Below are 23,361 nucleotides of genomic sequence, written 5' to 3' on the forward strand. Positions count from 1 at the left end.
TTGGAGGTGTTGTGTACCGCCTACTGTGACAAACCTGCACAGTAAACTGAGTCCTAAAGGAACGATCTCTGCTTCAGATACTGAGTGGTGATCAGGGGACTGAACTCTGTGTTTCCCGACAGCTCGGATAGGCTACTTATCCATTACAAATACGAATAGAGACGGGTGTAGCCTAGTGGCTAAGGTACATGACTAGGACCCGGAAGGATGGTGTGGTCAAGCTCCGGTGTAGCTATGATAAGATCCAAACAACTGCCCTTGAGCAAGGCTCTTAACCCCAGAATGCTCCAGGGGGGATTAGCCCCTGCTTAGTCTAATGAACTTTAAGTGGCTTTGGATAAAATCGTCAGCGAAATAACAAACGATTATTATTCAGGGGCTCAGTGCTCTGGGGCTCAGTCCTAGGGAATAGGGGTTTCATTTTCAGCTCTGTGGGACGGAGATGATGCGCTATGGTTTCATCGCATCGTGACGGAACACACGTTCAAAAGCTCTGCTCCGGGATGTTCAGATACGGACCAGGGGTAGGGCAATGATATGGGACTGCGCCGCCTGCCAGTCTGTCTGTCTGCATGTCTGTCCGTCTGTCTCTCTACCTGCATGCCTGTCTGTCTGTCTGTCTGAACCCCCCACGTCCCCAGCACCTACACACAGACTCACAGCAGTGAAAAGATTCTCACATTTGGTGTGAAACTGGTTTTAGAGGCATGTGTGTGACATCACAGCCCTTGGCAATGTGGGTCCCAACCCCGCCCCCCCTAAATGAAATAAAGTTTTCCCACTGTGATGTTTCCAAAGTATAACAACAAATTAGTGAATATTTTGCTTGAGATTTAAGACACATCTCAAATTTGTATATAATGGATCAAATAAAAAATAAATACATTCTGAGAAATGCAAAATAAAAAAGATAATAAAAATATATATTTTTTTGATCCGTGTTAAAAACTTAAGGCCCATGTCTTACATACAAAGCTGTGGAGTAAACAATGACTGAAAAGCACTCAGAAATGCACCTTTGACACCACACATTACCGAGAGATACATATTTTCTGAATTTACTTTATAAAGATAATATTTATAGAATCGTAATCTCCTAAAACCCAGCGATTCATATTTGTCCCAGAGGACATATGTATCTGGCCTTAATCTCAAGAACCATACAGCATGTTCTATTACACTGGAACCTACACCACAAGAGACATTCAACAAAAAAATAAAATAAATAATACGGGAATATTTTCACTGTAACATATTTTTGTCATCGAAGACACTTTATTGAAGTAAAACAAAACAACAAAAACCCAAACTTTTTTTCAGACGGGTCCCATGAGTATTATGTCAGGAAAGACAAGCACAACATTGATTAATTAAAAAAGATAAGTAACCCTGACATCCAGGACGGTAATGGTGACTTTAATGTGCAGTATCCTTGTTCCTACAGGCAAGCTACTGACCTGACCTAAACCCCTAACGGTCTCTCTTGTTGGGCTACAAAGAACCCCTTTTTTTACAGAAAGCTACCACACAGGCATTCACTCGTGGCTCTATGCCATTATCGATTATGGAAATGTTATAGTGGGACTTAATCGTGGAGAAAATTAGACACACTGAAATGTGACTGGCTCAATCGCCCTGTCTGACAACCTGCCTCAGTTTGAGCAAGAAACGCAGCAGATGCCACTTCAAACTTTCACCGAAGAACAAGTGATCAATTTAACTACTTTTCATAATTTTGAGTGAAATGCCCTGCAATGAGGGTAATTACCCCAGATGATATTATTTTGAAATTAAGAATGTGAGCAAATACTCAACATGTCAGCATGTCAAAAATGTGTGAAATAGTATGTGAATCAGTTCCGCTCATATTTTCAACTTCTTAGCACCCATAACCCTTCACAGCTTCTGCTGGAGGATTTTCCACATACCACGATGGAGAGTAATTCAGGAACGGACTAGAAAAGACTGTTATGGTGCTGCAGGACCAGCAAAACTTGACCTTTAACATAACAGCCTTTAAAGTCAGCTCAGAAAAGCACATTAAACACCAGACAACCCAACATACTGCATGTGTACGGAGTGTCAAATGGTCCAGAATAAAAAAAGAAATGAATAATCTCTTCTGTAAACAGCAGGTGTAACTTATATGCAAATGATAAACCAGCCCAGAAAGGTCACCTGATGTCACTGACGTTAATTACATTTTGTTGAGTCCTTCAGACTACTCCAAACACACTATTAATTACACTGATGAGCCACCACCATGTTAATTCATATCACAATTCAAATGACCCCAATTTAATGATAATTAGTGTTTTAACAATAGTCTTCTTGTACATAAAAAGGGTTGATGGAGTCTTATTTTAATGGTAAGAAATTTCACCCACATAACACTTGTATGAGCTGACCTATATTTCAATTTGAATGAGACCCAGAGATTAGTCATCCTGTGCCACATCCAGCTGTAAGAACGAACAAAACAAACCTGTTCATTATCTCATGCCTCTGAGGCAGAACCTTAATCTCCTCAATCTACTTTTACTGGAACTGAAATTAGGAATGTGTGTGCCGTTACGTTTAGGCAGATGTAGAGAGTAGATGCAGGTCAGATGGAAACAGGCCTTTAAGTGATCTGGCGTATTTCTGTATAGGAAGATATAGGTACAATCTTAAAGCACGTATCCAGTGAGAGAGGTGGTGGTAGTAGTAGACGACTAGCATGTACCACAACCAAACAGATGTGTGTCTTTCTTGGGTCTGTGAGAAACGTGCCTCACTCATAGAGATGCTATCGGTCTCTGTATGGAAAAACGAAACAAAAACAAAAACAAAAACATCTTTTGTCCAGCACTGCCCACTCCTGCGGTGAGAATCTGGCGCACACTTGAGACGCGACAGAGGCAGATGCTGCGGCTTACCGCTGAATAAAGGCAGCGAAGGCTGCTGCCCACCCCTGCGTGGAACCAGGTTTCCTATCTTTACTATCCAGACGGGTTAAATGTCCACCCGCTTGTCGGATTTGTTGTTTTTTTTGTGTCCTGCTCTTTGTTTTCCTCTTTAGATAGCCGGTGCGTGCGATCCGGGTGCTTTTCCACGGAGCGGGGTAGCTAGTGGCAGATTTAAAACCTTCCGTCTACACAGCACTCCTCTAGGGGCACAGTTTTGTGTTTTCCTGCGAGGCAAACCTGTTCTTTTTCCCCACGCTGTGCACTCACGCAGGGGCCCCGCACTCGAAAGCAAACACAAAACTACTGCGAGGAAACAAAAACAAACAAACAGAAAACTAACAAATTAAAAAGCACAAATCCGTTAGGAAAACATTTTCGCCTCCAATTCATGCAAGTTCACGATCCTCTTCTCCTCGGGGTTATTCACAGCTGAGGCTTCCCGTAACAGACAGAATTCAAACGGAGAGCTTCGTTCCTCTGATCCCGTTTCGATGGACGTCCGTTGAACTGTGGCAGTTAGACGTGGGAAATGAGCCACACAGAGGAGTGTGTTCCCTGTCTCCCTGTGGTGAGGGTTTAGGGCTGAGCATGGGATGGCAGGTGCAGGGGTGTTCTTTGCAATGTCATGCAGACGTCCAGTTCATCTGCAACCCCCCCCCCCCCCCCAGTACACATAGGTCTGATCCAGTACCTACAATACATTACAGTAACCCCTCTCTTATTTATATATATATATATATATATATATATATATATATATATCAATTTTCCCCATTTAAAGTTACTGGCTGAAATGTAAAAGCAATTAAAAGTAAGTCACACACACAATCACAGAAAGCCCCAGTGATTACGTTCTCTTCCAGTCGAAAGGAGACCTTCACAGGCAGAATCAAGCGCAGGGACATTGGTTGGACGTGCGGTTCGAGCCCCCAGATGAGGTGGATACTGACACAAGAGAAAACATGCCATGTACATGATCCGTGATTCCATGACAACGCTTTCCCCACACTGCTAACAACAACACTAAAGCCAAAACCGCATCCTTATTGTGTTAAAGAACCAGGTGTGCATGTCTTTTGAAAGTGCCTGTTATCTACATTGCTAACTGCAGGATGTAGCTCTTGGTGTAGTGCAGTAAGATATAGTGTGACGGGTCGGTAATGGACCCTTGTTTTGTTCTGTTTTCAGTAGACACAGTAAGGAGTAAGGAGACAGGGCTTTCTCCATCATGGCATTGGACGTGATTTCGTTCACCCCGATATTTTATATTTTACCCCCATGTCAGCTGACCCTTCAGCTGAGAAATAACACCACTTCTACCCAAAGGTTAATCATTTACAAAAACAAAAAACATAAGCGATAAAAGAACAATACTAAAAAAACATATATCCAGTGTAGAACTTTAACAATATATGCACAGCGATATTCCTCTGCCCAAAGTTAAAAAGTTTTTCTCTCTTTTTTTTTTTTACATATTCATTTTTACATACATTTATAATAACAACGGAGAGAAAAAGAAATTAAGACAAAATAATGCACAATTATTAACAAGCATTCCACCTCCCGGCCTGGAACGTCAATGGAAATCGGTATAATAAACATTTTTAAGAAGCAGACTCTTAAGAGCAATTGAATTCGCCTCCATGACATGTCTTGGGGTAGATGTGGCAAGCTCTCTGAACTCGATGCTGGACGATTGATGTCGTTTACTCGAACAGTTACTGATGCAGCGACAGAAGGGGTGGGGTTTAAAGGAGGGAGGGGACTGGAGGAATGAAGAGGGGTAAGGGGGGGGGGGGGGGGTCGGATGCAGGAAGTGAGGGGAGGGGAGGTGAAGGATGGGGAACCAGGAGGTCGTTTGTTTTGTTTGTCGTTTTGTCTAGACGTACCACTCCTTCTTGGAAATGACGGAGCCGTCGTTTTGAGACACCATGTCGTCGGCCGGCTCGGCCCCCGGCTCGTAGCGGTAGGTCCGCTCGTCGTACTCCTGGCTCTCGCCCTCGTCCACCGTGAAGTACGGCCTCTTCATGTCGTCCGCCTCGCCGTCGAAGTCGGGGTCGCTGCTCTCGAAGCGGGCGGGGCCGCTGGCGGGGCCTGGCTTCTTCTCGTCGTCCGAGTCCTCGGGGTACTGCAGGTTCTTGGGCATGGGCGGGTGGGCGGGCAGGCCCCCGGCCTTGCTGTAGCCGTTGCCGAACACGTGCTTCTTGGTGCTGTAGTCGCCCTTGAAGCGCTGCCTTCGGCGCAGGAAGACGAAGAGGAGGGCGCCGGCCACCAGCAGCAGGAGCCCTCCCCCCACGGCCCCCCCGATGGCCGCCCCCGAGCTGGGCTGAACGATCGAGCGGTCCTCGGAAGGCAGGAAGTTAGGGTATTCTGGGAGGGAAAAGACAGATGGAAGGGGACAGTGTATCAGTGCTCTGGTGGAAGGAGGTGGGGAGGTTTCTTTTCCGTGTGTGGGTGTGATTTTTTTTTTGGGGGGGGGGGGAGATGCAGGAAGGGGAGACAAGGAAGGAAAAGCAAAGGGAAAAGGAAGGAACCCCCCACCCCCACCCCGATCAGCCCCACCCACCCCCCAAAATACCATCCTCTGGGACGGATTCTGTAAAGGAAGCGTTACTGAAGTGCACTGCCAGCCCCCGCATGCGCACAGACACCCACGAACAAGCAGTCCTCCACAGTCCTTTCGTGGTTCAGCTTTTTCTTGTCGTTTCTTTTTTCATTTTTTAACTTTTTCATCATTTTTTTTTTTCCCAAACTTGATGCGAGACGTCAGAGGTTGAACCCAGAAAGAGCGCAAGTCGCAGGCTGAAGAACAGGAAGTTGTACATGCAGAGAGGAAGTCGCGTCATAGAGAAAGGCAGCAGAGCACGTGTAAGCAGCATGCAGTCCCACATAATCCTGCAGATTTGCATTCATCAATATTCCTCTCATTTTCACACCCACAATCTTTCAGTGTCCGCCACAGTTTCACACAGCCCCCTCCACGGCACCACCGTCCCTCCCGAATGCTCGGATCACTCGTCCGCTGAACATGCATCTTGTAGCTGATCCTCGATGAATTCAAACGCACCGTTTAATTTCTTCATTTCAAAAACAGACAACGCTTGTTCTCTGTCTGTCACGATTGAGCGGTCGCGTCATGACAGAGTTACCTCACCGCGAGGTGCGGTTTCACGAAACTGCATTAGCCCTGAAGTCTCCACTTCCGAAAGAGCACAAAGTACAAAGTCAGATAGAGGACAAAGCACAGAATTATGAAACTTCTCTACGTTCTGAGTCACTGTCTCTAATCAGGGATCATCATATCCGCACAGAGCCAAACTGTGCTCTGCGTCACACTTCACAAACGGGATCAAAGCACCTCGGAGAAGCTCATGAGTAAACTTGCCCATGTGTCATCTCCATAAAAAACGGAAAGAATAGCAACCGCACGCTCCCCAACAAACACACATGCAGACACACACGTGCAGACACACACACACACACACACACACAGACACAAACATACACACGAAGTCTTGGAAATTAACATAATCACATTGCATCCTTAAATCACCTTGTATCCTCAATGATGACATGAAAAAAAACAAAAACAAAGCACAATGAAAACAGAGTGCTGAATTGTGGGTAATGTTGTCCAGTACAGATTGCTGGACATCACTCTATTCCAGCCCTGTAACAGCGTATATCTATATATTTTCATACAGCAGATTATCAATACAGCTCCCCAGCCAACCTCAACAACAGAGCCTGACAACTCTTCAGCTTGGGTGCCAAACAAGTCTCACCATAAAACAGGTTTGCTTTAACGTTGTCAGTTCAGCCTGTACTGAATGTGTATTAATACTCTGCTATTGTGCATGATAATGAGCAACTGAATTGGGCAAGTGGATCGTTTATGTTAAAGCACATCAGACATAATGTGGCCACACCCAAAGATTTCGTAACAAGTGCAAAAGTTCCTCTTCAAAATTCCCAGTCAGCAACAGATATGTTCAGCAACAGTCGCTTCTTGCGGAAAACCACAAAAATGTTTACTGACAAACACTGCATAAATAAATAAAATAACTACAATAAATAAAGTGATATAAATCACCATGCCATAATGAAAATAAATGTGGGTAGCGATTACGAGCAGCTACTCTCTAAACCTGTACCAAAGATGGTACATATGGGCCAAGCCTTTTCCACATACAGTAACCGCTCATGAAAATGTCGGAACGTGTATTCTATAGGTCTATACGCAAACATTCAGGAATATGTCAATGCATTTTTTCTATTTATCAATCTTTACTTATACAAGCTAGGTTAACTGAGCATGCTCTTTTGCAGTAATGCCCTGTTGACCTGCACCCTGCTGGATTTTGGCCACTGAAACCTCGCACCCTGGGCAGGTAATACCCCCCAGAAACGATCATTCCCCTCACACCTTTTCTTATTCTCTGCTTTCTACCGTTCCATTACATGCACTTCGGCTCTGGACAGACTCCTGCAGCTCCAGCTAATCTCCTAATGGGATTATGGGATAGAGGAGGTTCATTACACAGACCAATGGGAGGGCCCAGGAGGCGGGGTCATGACCAGCAGGGAATGGATCCCTGCACCAAAAACGCCTCTCGAGTGGAACTGCTTCAGCGAGGAAACCTCTCTCCCATAATCCCCTCCTTCTGCCCTTCACTACACCCCATTGTTCCCACCCACTTCCCATGAGCCCCTCTGATTTCTCTGCCACTTTTCTGGCCAATCGCCCAGCCCAGGTACTCTCAACTGAACCAACAGCCCATTTTTAAGATGTTTGTAAAGGACTTTCCTGAGTTTACTGGAAACCCTGGGCATTTAATCTACTCCAACGCTACTCAACTCCATGTCCTGTGGGCCGCAGTGTCTGCAGGCATTTGCTTCAACCGTATGCTACACCACCTGATTTCACTAATTAGCTCAATATCTGAACAGAGCAGGTAAAATAATAAGTAAAATCAGGTTGTGTTGCGCACGGTAGGAGCAAATACCTGGAGAGACTGCAGCCCGCAGGTCAAGGAGTTGAGTGGTGCTGATCTGTTTCTTATAAGAACAGGGAACAAACAGTCTGTCACCTAGGGTACGGAAACTGCCCTTCATAAATAAAATGTATTTAGTCCGAGTGTCTGTGATTTTGTTTATGTTTTGGGGAATTAGCCATGGAAAGAATGGCTTACAATAATACATAACATTCAACCACACAGGAAGTGCGGAATGAAATGAATAAATCAAAATGAAAGATGGATGTACTGCATGCTTTATTCGACCCGCAATCCTACTGTGAAAAATGTACGGACACGGCGGCTCAAATCGCAATCTAACACCCCGGTGCAAGTGATTTCCGTCCAGACTTCAGGAATTTACACAACACATTAACGAGAGTGAGTGCGTGTGACAGAGAGACACACACGTTGATAATTCACACACAGCGTTGGCTGTGAGAGGGGAGAGATTCACAGGGCCCAGAAAGCGTCTCTGGGCCCTGAGCGCCTGGAGGGAGACCCTGACCTGCCCACTGCTGCTACCTCGCCGTGAGGGGAGGCTGTAACTCCACACGTGATCGATGCCCACAAATCTCGATCGTGCCAGGGACACACACGTGATCGATGCCCACCAGTCTCTATACTGCCAGGGACACACGTGATAGCGCTCTGCTTGGGAACTAGCTGCAGGGGCTAACGGTGTGGGCTTACATGGTAAAGTAATGAGTTTTACCCTGTCTGGGGCAGGGAGAGGAGAGGAGGAGAGGGGGAACGTGTCACCCTGCCTGGTGAACGAGCGACGCTCGCGTTTAACGTGCAGAGGCCGGTCTGCGAGGCAGCTCCGGCGGATTCCAGGCTTGCGGTGGGCTTGCCGGCCTCTTGGCCTCGCTGAAGCGATCTGTTTACAGACGGCGCGGCTGTGAAATGCTCGTTCGGGGAGCTGCTGAACTACGTGTTTGCTCTCGGACAAGGTCATCTCTTCACACCATCTCAGCGATAAACACTGCACCACCACACAATCGATTCCCTGACCTGCACAAACTCAGGGGGTTGGAATAAATGCCAATACTTATATCTCTGCAGGCTATATGGAAAATAATATTTCATAAAATATACACAGTATACACTCACTGAGCACTTTATTAGGAACACCTGTACACCGACTTATTCATTATTCAGTATTATCTACACAGCCACAGTGTGGCAGCAGTGCAATTAATAAAATCATGCAGATACAGGTCAGGAGCTTCAGTTAATGTTAGAATGTTAGAATCTAAGAATGTGGGAAATGTGATCTCAGTGATTTTGACCAAAACATCCAGTGATCAGCAGTTCTCCCTTGTTAATGAGAGAGGTCAGAGGAGAATGGCCGGACTGCTTCAAGCTGACAGGAACGCATTAACTGAAATAACCACGTGTTACAACAGTGGTATGCAGAAGAGCCTCTTTGACCACACAAGGCATCGAACCCATCGTAGTGAACAGGCTACAGCAGTGGAAGACCAATAAGTCCAAAATAACAGGTCTAATAAATACCTATAAATACCTATAAAGTGGTCACTGAGTGGATATAAAAATATGAACAGTAGCTATATAGTACAAAGTACAGTACATATCCAGCACAGGAAGGGATATTGTAATACTGTACAGCCTCAAGGCGTGTGTGCGGCACTCAAGGGGAACACCTGGCGGGATGGAGATACGGAGGGTGGGAGCAATAAGCAGTGGCCCCAGCTCCATCACAGGCAGCATACGGCGGGGCCCATTAGCAGGCCCGGGGGAGTACGCAGATAGCACGCTAACCTTGAGTAGCCTCTCCTATTGAGATGAATACCCAGCCGGGGCGCTGTGAAAGGCTATAACTCAATACGGGTTTCACGATAGCGGTGTAGCGCGCGGCGGGAGAGACAGGAGCCCCTAAATGTGCCTGTTAGCCTGCCTTTTATTCGCTACCCCCCCCCCTTTACATTAAAACTTATACAGTTTAATAGAAGCTGTTGAATCAATCATCTTTTAAATAATGTTGATATGAACTGATATCAGTTAATGTGTGCAGTTTCTATGGTTACAGTAATAACCATAATCACCTTAACTCATGGTCTCATGGAGTTAAGGTGATTATGGCTCTTATAGATATTATGTACAAAAACTTTTGACTTTTCATATAGTCAACCCACAATAATTGCCTGTCTGATAACTGTATACTATGCCCTGTCCAAATCCCTTCAACATTATCTACTGCTGTTCTGTGAATAATCTGTCCTGTTTGAATCCCATCAAACATTATCTACTGCTGTTCTGTGAAATCATTGTCCGGGTAAAATCCCACCGTCATTATCTACTCCCGTTTTGTGTGTTCACTGCCCTATTCAGAGTCGACCATTTTGATTAAAATGACCACATTCAAAGCGTGGACCCATTGCTAGGGGTCTCTGGGAGAGTGAAAACTAGCTGGGTTCTGGTTCAGGAGAATACGCCTTTCCCCTGCCCAGCCTGCTAACGCACTGCAGAGAAGGGGTCTGGAATTCACACAAACACGCAGGGTTCGAAACGGGCCGTGTTCTTGTGCTTTCAGGTGAGCCCTGTGGAGGGGCTCGGCGTGCTGGGACAGGGGCGACCTCTGACCCCGCGGGGCGGGCGTGTCTTCAGGCAGGGCTGGGCTGACGCGTTTCGACTGCTTTCCTTTCTGCAGAAACACTAACACAAACTGGCAGGAGCTCTTTGCGACGGGTCACGTGTTCGGGGTGCGGTCGCTGCCTGTCCCAACACGCAGGGGTGCGTTACTGGCTGCACACAGCGGGGCGCACCTCCATGAGAGCGGCTCACACACCCAAAACAGGGGTGTGTGGTTATACAGGTGTGTGTGTGTGTGTGTGTCCGGGGGGGGGTTGTTTGGCATGCCTCTTGCGCAAGTCTGAAGCAACACAGGATTGAGGATTTAACGAATGAGACGCAAACAAAAGGCAACAGGAGAAGACAAAATGGCGGTCAGTTTCTTTTGAAAGAGAGAAAAGTAACAACTCAAGTCGAAAAATAAAAGGTAAGCTACAAAGGGAGCAGGTTAATTTCCACTGTTCCCCATGTCTCTCTCCTGCTCGGGGATGTTAGAGCTACAGTCAGGAACACAGGCTGCCATGAGAGTGACATCGCTGGGAAAGAGAGAGAGACGTCAGGGTGGATATCAGTCAGAGGACACACAGCCCAGACAACGCCCAGCGCTCACAGGCCAAACCTCGGGAGAGAGGGTTCCCATGGTGACAGCACATCTCGTAAACCAGGGGCAGGCAGACAGAGAGACGGACAGAGAGACAGATAAACAGATAAATGCACACGTACGCATGCACCCACAGACCCACATACAGACACGCACACACACACACACACAGGCCTCTCTGCCCTACTTTACCAGCCCTGGATGACGCTGCTGGATGTTCCCTCCGTCACGTACACACTCCCCCACCCCGCACACGTCTCCCGCACCATTAACCTTGCCAAAATCGGACAAAACCCGGACAACACCATGTTTCTGAGCGGCCGTGTCCGCCCACTCACCCAGCCCCCGTTGTCTCTCCCAAAAAATAACAGCCCCGCTGGCTTCTGAGGGCCTGTTCCCCCCCTCTGAGCCCTGTGAAATCTGGAGGGGGTGGGGGTGTTGCAGATTTCCCTAATCTGTTCTGGCAGTGGTATCAGAGGCATTACGGGCGACGTGGGGGGGGTGGGGGTGAAAGAATAGCGCATGCTAATTTCTAATTTGGATAATGAGGCATGCACTGCCCAGAACCCACAGAGAGAGGGCTCAACCACTCAACCATACAACCGCCGTGCACACTGCACCTAATCACAGCCCTCAGACCAGACCAGCCCTGCGCAAGCAAAACAAATACACACATCTATGTCTGCCTATACACACCACACACACACACACACACACACACACACACAGATACATACACACACACACACACACACACATACATACACATACATACACGCACACACACACATACACAGACAAACACACATGTACACACACACACACACACACACACACACACACACACACACACACACACACACACACACACACACACAGATCCAGGGCAGGGGTGGCTGAAACAAATACACACATCTATGTCTGCATATACATATCACACAGACACACACACACACACACTCACACACACACACACGCACACACATACATACACATAGATAAACACACACACACACTCATACACACACACACACAGGGACACACACACACATACACACACATAGGCACACACACACAGAGCCAGGACAAGGGTGGCTGACACAAATACAAGCATCGATGTCTGCCCTATACACACCACACACACACCACATACACACACACACACACATACACACACATAGGCACACACACACAGAGCCAGGGCAGGGGTGGCTGACACAAATACATGCATCTATGTCTGCATATACACACCACACATAATTTCATATGTAATATGATTTTTTTAGTGATTCCTCTCCAGCTCTGTAGTCTTTTCTGACCTATCCATGTAGTCACAGTTTCTCAGTGATCCAGTTTGTAAACAAGTACATACACTTCTGCACTGTCTGCCCCAACGAAGGCGTTTAAAACTACTCCACCGGCGGCCAAGTCCTTAGCATGCTTGTCTTATTTTCACCTGGCACTTGTACGCTCCCTTTTGATAATTTCCCTAAAGGCAAATATACAGTAATGTGATCAGAATAACCTTAGCCCACTCGGTCATTAATGCATAATTTTATTTACAGAGGGGATGGAATCTGTTCAGCGTAACCATGGCAACCTTTCTATTAGCATAGCTACAGCAATTTATTCCACAAATATTTGCAAGCATTCAAAAAGATTCAAACCAGGTATTTAACTACCTGACGGTAAAAGCACATCTTTCCTAGCTCTGCAAGCAGACTGTCAGTCTGTATTATTTCAGTTCCACGGTAAGATGGCTGTCTACTTGGCTAATCACTTAAAGACAGCTAGCTAGCCGAATGACACTCAAAGGGACGGCAGGGATGCTAATGTTCTGTGGCTTCAGAAAAGTGCATGTGTCTATATCGTCCCCGAGAGAGGCCGTCTCACACGATTAATGCAATCATCACCGTACAGGACTGGACCTATGACCGGGTTCAAACTCTGACACCAGTCGAGTTATAAAGAAAAAAAAAAGCTGGAACTTGAAAAGAACAGGAATGGCGAAACGAGGAAATTGAAAATGTGTTTAACTGGTTTTCGCTCAGGTTCACAAAACGAATAGCTGCAGGCTAACAGTGGGCATTGCTATAGGGAGAGAGACCTTAGGGGCATCTCCCGCGTGACCACACCGAGAATAACGTGTACTGTGCCAGTCTACCCCTGACTCTGTGACTAACTCTGACTGACTCTGTGACTGACTGTGACTGACTCTGTGACTGACTCCGTGACTGACTCTGTGACTGTGACTGACTCTATGAATGACTGTGACTGACACTGTGACTGACTGTGACTGTCTCTGTAACTGACTCTGTGACTGACTCTGTGACTGACGCTGACTCTGTGACTGACTGTGACTGACTCTGTGACTGATGCTGACTCTGTGACTGACTGTGACTGACGCTGACTCTGTGACTGACTGTGACTGACTCTGTGACTGACTGTGACTGACGCTGACTCTGTGACTGACTGTGACTGCCTCTGTGACTGACTGTGACTGACGCTGACTCTGTGACTGACTGTGACTGACTCTGTGACTGACTCTGTGACTGACTGTGACTGACACTGTGACTGACGCTGACTCTGTGACTGACTCTGTGACTGACTGTGACTGACGCTGACTCTGTGACTGACTGTGACTGACTCTGTGACTGACTGTGACTGACGCTGACTCTGTGACTGACTGTGACTGACTCTGTGACTGACTCTGTGACTGACTGTGACTGACTCTGTGACTGACTCTGTGACTGACTGTGACTGACACTGTGACTGACGCTGACTCTGTGACTGACTCTGTGACTGACTGTGACTGACTCTGTGACTGACTGTGACTGACACTGTGACTGACTCTGTGACTGATACTTGGCCGTGGTGAGAGTGGCGTGTCTCTGTGCAGTCAGGTCCTGGGTGAAGGAGAGGTGACCGTGGCCAGAGACTCACTCACTCATCCCCTTACATAACACGTCTGCAAACACCACCTCTTGTTAGTTCACTCTTTCTCTCTCGCCCTCCCTTTCCTCATCTTTCTCTCCCTCTCCTCATCACTCTCCTTCTCCTCATCTCTCACTCCATCTGTCCCAATGTCTCTCTCCCCCTCTCCTCGCTTTCTCTCCATCTCCCCATCTCATTCTCTCCCCGCTCATCTTTCTCTCTTTCTCCTCATTTCTCTCTTCCTCTCCTCATAATTTTTTATCAACTAAATTCACAAACTGAGGCATTATGTTTCCATTCTTTGCTAAGGTGGCAGTTATTTATTCATATTCCTTCTCTGGGTGTGAGGAGGGGAGGGACAGGCCGAGGCTCCGATATTTCATATTTCATATGATTATGATCTGACTATATTTCCAAGAGGAAGGTTGTCACGGTAACTCCATCTCTTTCAAACCCAGGTGCAAAGCCAGACCCCTGCACTGCAAAAAAATGCCTGTCTTAACAAGCATTTTAGTCTTGTAATAAGACTTAAGAGTTACTGTTTGTTTGTTTTGTCACCCCATTGGCAAATCTTGAAATGAGTCAAACAAGGTGAGGAGTCTCACCCCACTGCCAATATTTCAATATTTCAGTCTTGTTCAGACAGTGACAAATGATTATATCCAAATTCATTACTTGTTGGCTACAACGTTAAAGGTTGTTTTGCAAGATACAGTGCGCAGGAATCCAACTTCTTTTCGTCTCATTTAGAAAATAAATACGATTTTTTAACTCGATATAAGACTGAAATACTAGTTGATATGGACTTGGTTTTTGCAGTGTGGAAAGAGACGCACAACCGGATTGGACTGGTGCATGCAGGTGCACTCCAGTCAAATGCAGTCGCTGTGTGGTGTATCCAGTATGGTGTGGCAGCCACCAAAATAGCATTCCAGAGGACCCCCGACAACACTCCGCACCCCCCAAATTTCAGCAAATAGATCAGGCCTACAAACACAGCCAGGCAATCCAAACAGGGAGGGAGTCAAACCGGGAGATACGAGGCTGAAAACGGACATTGACAAATGCATGAATAAATGAATAAACATGCATGTGCTGAGAGCTGGAGGATACAGGGGGATTAGTTCTGCTTTCCTCATGGTCTCCCCTAGTGGTTATGTGTGTCTTTACACACTGTACCCACAAACCCCTGCTGCCGGAGCCCAATGGCAGACCCCACGGCAGGCTGGCACTGTGGTGTAAATAATCTCCTAACGCCACACCGGAGAGAGGCCTGAGTCAGCAGCAGCCCTGCCCACCCTAACCCAACGCGACGTTGAGCCAACATGGAGCAGCCATGCCCAGTCCTGTCACCCTCCAATCAGAGAGGGGGAGAGAGGGAGAGAAAGAGGGGGAGTGTGAGAGGGAGAGAGGGAGATGGGGAGGAGAGAAAGAGAGCGAGGGAGGGAGGTCTGGACTGAGCTTGCTGTGTGGGATAATGACAGAAACCCTCATTCATTGGCTGGATGCAGCTTGTGAGTTTCCCACAGCGTTCTGCGGCAGCCGTGATGACGTAGACCCCCCCCCCCCATTTAAAACCGCATAAAACCCAGAGTTAATCATCTTAATCACGGCCATTTAGGGTGTCCCTAAAGAGGGAGGAATCCCAGAAGGGGCTACCACATACCACCCAATCTGAAGTCCATACGCCGTACGTCACTCCAGAACCCAGGACTGTGTGGGCTTTATTACTGCTCCATCAGAACCCAGGACTGTGTGGGTTTTATTACTGCTCCATCAGAACCCAGGACTGTGTGGGATATTACTGCTCCATCAGAAACCCTGCTCTAATTACAGGGCTGCTTTAACTGCAGCAGGTTAACTTTTAATTAATTAAGGGACTAAGCTGCTCTGCCCAAAGACAGGCGCTGTGGGGCCCCGCGCTGTGCTCTTATGTACGCCTTTCTCAAATCAAATTCAAATTCAAAATGTTTCATTGGCATGACAACATACATCTTATATTGCCAAAGCACAAAAAGAACATCGAACATACACCGTTGTGAACACATGAACGTACAGTATTTGTGGACATACAGATTACGTTCTCTCTGCTCTCTCTCTCCCTCGTTCTCTCTGTGTAAGATTAAAGGAGGAGGAGAGGAGAGAGGTTGTTTTATTAGAGGTCTGTGTGTTTGTGCTGTGTGCAGTATTCCCGGTAGACTCAATCGCCCACGGCCGTGACTGAGTATGCCTGTACTTTCAGCGTTCTCTCTAAACAAACCCACAACCCAGTGTGAAATTGGCAGATAAGAGCCCCCCCCCCCCACCCCCCCTCCTCTCTGCTTGTTGAGGTTAAAGCCTCGTACGAGCCTCTTTCTCTAAAACTTATTTTTTGGGGATAATTGGCTGATACTGAGTGGTGGAACAGGCTGAGGCAATGGGTTGTGTTGCAGAAGTGTAGCCAGTCCATTATGAGTGACTAGGCACTGCCTCCAATGTGTAATAATGCGCACTAACACTGACCAGTCAGAGGCTCTGATTCAACTCAGCCCAGACACACCCACTAACACTGACCAGTCAGAGGCTCTGATTCAACTCAGCCCAGACACAGCCACTAACACTGACCAGTCAGAGGCTCTGATTCAACTCAGCCCAGACACAGCCACTAACACTGATCAGTCAGAGGCTCTGATTCAACTCTGCCCAGACACAGCCACTAACACTGACCAGTCAGAGGCCCTGAATAAACTGCCCAGTCCCAGCCGGTAATCAAGCGTAGAGGAAAACACAAAGATGGGGCCTTTGAGGTCAATCAATCAATCAATCAATCAATCAATCAATAAATCAATCACTTTTAATTGTATAGCGCCAAAGGATTTGTGATGACACGCTTCACAGTTTACCCTGGTCTGAACCCTCGTATCTATGCGCCCAGTGTTCACAACATTCCTCTGTGCATGTGACCAACGGCAGCGATCGCAGATGGAGACCCGTTAGACCAGAGGCTTTAGGCGGCCTCTCCCGTGAGTTCAGCCTTAAGTGGCGTCCTCGTAATCTTTTATTCTGACGGTAATTGCAGCTGTTGCTATGGGAGAAGCTCCTCTCCGAGGCTCGAGGTCCAGCCCTGCCCCTTCCGGACGGTAAGAGCTGATCGTGTACACGTGAAGGACACAAGCGCTTTGGTGTTGGCGGGACTTAGCTTTTCAGGATGTGTCTGGCGTGACACTAACACCGCTTCCACACAATACGCTGCTCGCACGCTGTTCCTCTCTAAGGAGCAGATAACACGAAGCGAGGTGAGCCTGAATGAGTCAGAGGTATTACCAGAGCGCAGGACGTCGTATGGAAGGCAAACAGACGGGCTGCTATGTGAACATGCCAGACCGCGGCAGCTCCCCCGTGTGTGTGCGCGTGTGTGTGTGTGTGCATGTGTGGGTTACGATAATGAGGTCATTACTGCCATTGCTGTCTATCTATAGCTGAAGACCACACTGGCTGCCGTTGCCAGGATGACATTTCAGCGGCTCTGCTACCCAGCATGCACTGGGCACGCACACAGTGACATGGAACAGAGGAACGAGACGGGGGCCCGGCTGCAACGACACAAGATGAGAACGCGGTGCTCTGTTCCGCCGTGTTCAATCATTTTAAAATAACTCCGCCACTACCAGAATGGCTGCAGCTCAGCTTGGGAACACCCAGGAGCAGAGACCAGTCTCTCTCCTGTGGAGTCAGAGACGAGTCAGGGACGAGGGGCTGTGCATTTTAAACAGGAGCAGAAACCGGTCTCTCCTGTGGAGTCAGAGACGAGGGGCTGTGCATTTTAAACAGGAGCAGAAACCGGTCTCTCCTGTGGAGTCAGAGACGAGGGGCTGTGCATTTTAAACAGGAGCAGAAACCGGTCTCTCCTGTGGAGTCAGAGACGAGGGGCTGTGCATTTTAAACAGGAGCAGAAACCGGTCTCTCCTGTGGAGTCAGAGACGAGGGGCTGTGCATTTTAAACAGGAGCAGAAACCGGTCTCTCCTGTGGAGTCAGAGACGAGGGGCTGTGCATTTTAAACAGGAGCAGAAACCGGTCTCTCCTGTGGAGTCAGAGACGAGGGGCTGTGCATTTTAAACAGGGTGGTGAGTCACACAGCCCAGCACACACAAGCCATTTCTGTTCTCTCCCCCCAGCCAGAAACAAGGAGGGCTGTGAAGGACAGGGTCACACACACACACACACACACACAGAAGCACACACACACACACACACAGAAGCACACACATGCACACACACACATAAACACACACACACACACACACAAGCAGACACATGCGCACACACACAAACACACACACACACACAGAAGCAGACACATGCATACACACACATACACACACACACTCACAGAAGCACACACATGCACACACACACGCACATGCACACACACCCACGGACATAGATGCACATAAACACACACACATACACATATACACATGCACGCACACGCACACACAGACACACGCACACGCACACACACACACACACACACACAGAAGCACACACATGCACACACACACATAAACACACACACACACACACAAGCAGACACATGCACACACACACACAAACACACACACACACACAGAAGCAGACACATGCATACACACACATACACACACACACTCACAGAAGCACACACATGCACACACACCCACGGACATAGATGCACATAAACACACACACATACACATATACACATGCACGCACACGCACACACAGACACACGCACACGCACACACACAGACACACACACACACACACACACACACACATGTATGCACACAGGCACATGCAGACACGCACACACACATACCCAGTATATGGTTTAATTTCCGCTGGCTTACACGCAGTCAGCCAGGGTTGCTCTGACATTTACAACAGAAAAGGGCTAATGGGAACCACAAGGAGGCAGAAGCAAAAGGTTTGGGGCAAACTACGGCCTCGCTGGGTTCACTGACTGCTATTCATCTGTGCCCGTCAAAGAGAAGCCCCTACCTGACCCACTCAACCTGCGCAAAACCACACAATGAGCTGGTAAGACAGCAGACTGCCTCCTCTTCCACATCTCATACATGCACAAGCTATTTCTGTCCTCTTTATCGTATCGAAGGTCTTCCTGACCTCAGCCTGGGATAAAGCCCAGCTCTCCACAATACAGAGACCAAAGTAGCGAACCCCCCACCCCCATCCCCACCGCACCCTGATGGGTTCACTCACTCAGCTCCCCCCCACACGCAACCCCCCGCCAGCTCCCCGGAGGAAGCTTCACCTTTTAGCCGCCCCAAGAAAATGGAAAATAAAAAGAGCCAAAAAGCCGGAAAAGAAACCCTGCGGGCAGTGGGAGATGGTTTAGAGACAGACAGAGAGCTGAGAGATGGTTTAGAGACAGACAGAGAGCTTAGAGATGGTTTAGAGACAGACAGAGAGCTGAGAGATGGTTTAGAGACAGACAGAGAGCTGAGAGATGGTTTAGAGACAGACAGAGAGCTGAGAGATGGTTTAGAGACAGACAGAGAGCTGAGAGATGGTTTAGAGACAGACAGAGAGCTGAGATATGGTTTAGAGACAGACAGAGAGCTGAGAGATGGTTTAGAGACAGACAGAGAGCTGAGAGATGGTTTAGATACAGATAGAGAGCTGAGAGATGGTTTAGAGACAGACAGAGAGCTGAGAGATGGTTTAGAGACAGACAGAGAGCTGAGAGATGGTTTAGAGACAGAGAGCTGAGAGATGGTTTAGACACAGACAGAGAGCTGAGAGATGGTTTAGAGACAGACAGAGAGCTGAGAGATGGTTTAGAGACAGACAGAGAGCTGAGAGATGGTTTAGAGAGAGACAGAGAGCTGAGAGATGGTTTAGATACAGACAGCGAGCTGAGAGATGGTTTAGAGACAGACAGAGAGCTGAGAGATGGTTTAGAGACAGACAGAGAGCTGAGAGATGGTTTAGAGACAGAGAGCTGAGAGATGGTTTAGACACAGACAGAGAGCTGAGAGATGGTTTAGAGACAGACAGAGAGCTGAGAGATGGTTTAGAGACCGACAGAGAGCTGAGAGATGATTTAGAGACAGACAGAGAGCTGAGAGATGGTTTAGAGACAGACAGAGAGCTGAGAGATGGTTTAGACACAGACAGAGAGCTGAGAGATGGTTTAGAGACAAACAGAGAGCTGAGAGATGGTTTAGATACAGACAGAGCGCTGAGAGATGGTTTAGAGAGACAGAGAGCTGAGAGATGGTTTAGAGAGACAGAGAGCTGAGAAACGGAGAAAGCGGACGTCACCATGCGAGGTGATGTACATCACAGCAGCCCAAAGCAGGCGAGGAGAGGAGGGGGGAGTCTCAGACCAAACCACCCCCCTCCCCCTCAGACCCTTTCAAAACCAGAGCAGAACCACCACAGTAACCACCACCCCCAATTCTGGGATCAATTTGGCCGGCCGGAAACAGCCGCACGCTGTGAGATCACGGAGAACCAGTATGCTTTCATTTAGAAAAAAAAAAACAGCCCATAATGCAACACAGGCCAAGCTAGCCGTGGTAACGCAGTCACAGTCACAGAGCAATGCGTCCAAACGGCACGGGAATCATTCCGTTTTGGTCTGTTTTTTGGGGTTTTTTTGTTTTTGGGTAAATATCAGCAAAATGGCAAAGGAGAAGAAACAGAACCAACTCCCCCACTGCCCCCCTTTATTAATAATAAAATAAAGAGCGGGGGAGTGGTGATGTGTGTGCGTGGCTCTCACTGCAGACGCTGTGATCAGCAGCCGTTGAGATTCCTCCTCTGTTTGCCATGTTGTTGTTTTGTTTTATTTTGGATGGAGATGACAGAATGACTCTATTCCCCCTTCCCACAGTGTGTGTCTGGCTGAATCCTCTGATGTGACAGTGAGGGTTTCTGGGAAGGGGGGTTGGGGTGTGCAGATGCCCGATTTCAGGGGCCTGTCACCGGGTGTGGGGGGCGGGGGGGGGGATGACAGGTGGGATTTGGGACTGTCAACACCAGACATCACCTGAAGCAAATATTATATGGCGTGTGTGTGTGTGTTTGAATATGCGTGTGTGCAAGATATAGAAAAGCAGAAGAACAATGGTTGTACACAGTGTTTGTACATGTGTATATCTGCCACCTATGTGTGGGCAGATGTGTATGTGTGAGAGTGTGTGTTTGTGTGTGTGTGTGTGTGTGTGTGTGTGTGACTGAATGTATGCCTGTGTGCTTGTGCGTGTACAGGATAACATAGGTTGTACGTAGTGTTTGGACGTGTCAGCATTTATGAATGAGAGCATCTATATGAATTCAGATCAGGTCCCCCACACACCAAACCGCGAGAGAGGCAGAGTCTATCGCTGTAGCCCGCCCCCACAGACCCCGCTAGCCAATGAGAGCAAGCCGCTCACACCCAAGAGAGGAGGAGGAGCCAGGAGACCTACCCGTGACGTTGACCTCCACCAGGCCCGAGCGTGTGCCGATGCTGTTTGTGGCGTCGCACACGTATGTGCCGGCCAGGTCATACGTGACCGGCCCTTTGAAGAACAGCGTGTTGTTCCGGATCTCCACGGTGCTCGGCATGGACCCGTTCAAGCTGCGGAACACAGAGACGAAAAAGCGCACGTCAGGGTCGGGGGCGGTCAATCCGTCAGCCCGGGGAAACAAACGCACGTTTCTCCACACACGTTTTCCACAGGGAAAACACAGGGAAAACAAGGGAACACATACCTGACATTTTTTACAGAGCTACAACACCTCCTTTGTAGGATACAAACAAGCTGTCTACGTTTTGAGCATGTGAGGAAAGAGTCTAATAACGAGCAACAGGTCCTTGCAGGCTCCAGAGAATTCCTCCAACGACAGTAATTTGTCTTTCCTCAATGTGGCCGAGACGCCCCACATGCTGACTGGCGCCTCTCAAACAGGGCAGTGATATACAGACCCATGGACCCTGGTGCTGGCTCTGTCCTGGGGGCATAACTTCAATGCGACCCCCTCTAGCCCCCTGTATTTTAGAGAAGTGCCCCAACACATCCCATCTGAAGGAGGTCATCTCCTACTCCACGTCTGCTTTGGGGATATTTATCTCTGATCAACTTTGTGAAGAAAAAATGAACTGAACTTCACTTAAATTCTCAAGAACTCAAATTCTCAATTTCTAATACAAGCACAACATAACATGCAGACAGTTGGGAGTCACGCTTGTGTTATCCCTGAGGATAAAACAATGGGAACCTGTATTGAATAGTAGTAACAGGTTTCCATTTCTAGGGCTGACTGTTTAAAACAGTCTGAGGGGGAAAGAGGTGAATTCTAGGTACTCATCCGGCTCTGGAGGAGTGTAGTACGGAATCGGCTCAGCTTTGCTAAACAGATGTTTCTGTTTAAGCCTCCTAATGATATGTTAACAATTTCACATATAACACTGCAAACAATCTCCTCTTTAAGTCTATGGGCAGTTTTCCCATCCCAGTCTTGAGACTGAGCGGGGTGTTTGGGGGGTTGGTGATACATCTTGTCAAGATGTGAAGAACTTCAATTGTGATGCAGTGATCTGGAGGTGCAGGTAATAGAAGACTTCTGCCAGATGTCAGCGCCAGGTGTTTCCCACATTAACGGGAGGCCAATTATCTGCACATAAGAATTATGTGAATGAGGTAAACTGAAGCGCGTTTGAATTCACTGACTACACTCTTCAACTGCCATTTATAGACATGGACCTATCCTTTTCACAGGTTTACTGCTCTCCTATCTCCTGTGTGTGTGTGTGAGAGAGAGAGAGAGAAAGAGTGAGAAAGCGATAGAGAGAGAAAGAGAGAGAGAGAGCTCCCTAATAGTCCCCTGTCTGTTCAGGTCCCCAGGTGGTATGATCTTCCCACAGCGAGCAGGGCAGCAGATACGCAGCCCACCATTATACAAAAACTACAGTTCCAGCTCCTCTAATGCTGTTTTACTGTTACTGCTTCCAAGTTGTGCAGGTCAGCTTGTTAGCGCATTAGCATGTCCTCTTTTATATGACAGCTACGTCACTGTGTTTCAGTGTGTTAGCATTTTCTATTTTGCAGCACAGCCGTGGCACTGCATTTAATACGAAGCAGGTCAGTCCCTAAGCACGTTAGCATGTTATCCCTTTACAGCTCAGCCACCGCATTGCGTTTTATGCTGAGAAGGTCAGCACGATAGCATGTTCTCTTTTGCAGCACAGCTGAGGCACTACACTTACTGCTGAGCAGGGCAGCATGTTAGCATTTT

At 47.8% G+C, this 23,361-nt stretch overlaps 1 protein-coding gene across 1 annotated transcript in view; it reads right to left on the bottom strand.

The window, feature by feature from the left end:
* Positions 1-3,689: 3,689 nt before the first annotated feature.
* nectin1b (nectin cell adhesion molecule 1b) overlaps positions 3,690-23,361 on the bottom strand; it is an 88,169-nt gene continuing 68,497 nt past the window's right edge. The window contains exons 5-6 of the mRNA XM_061216182.1: positions 21,552-21,703; positions 3,690-5,318 (exon numbers count right to left, since the gene is read on the bottom strand). Of these exons, the coding sequence (XP_061072166.1) occupies positions 4,828-5,318; positions 21,552-21,703 (643 nt within the window). The 3' untranslated portion in view covers positions 3,690-4,827. The remainder of the gene's footprint in view (positions 5,319-21,551; positions 21,704-23,361) is intronic.

The sequence above is a fragment of the Conger conger genome, chromosome 13 (assembly GCF_963514075.1).
Source record: "Conger conger chromosome 13, fConCon1.1, whole genome shotgun sequence".
Lineage (NCBI taxonomy): Eukaryota > Metazoa > Chordata > Actinopteri > Anguilliformes > Congridae > Conger > Conger conger.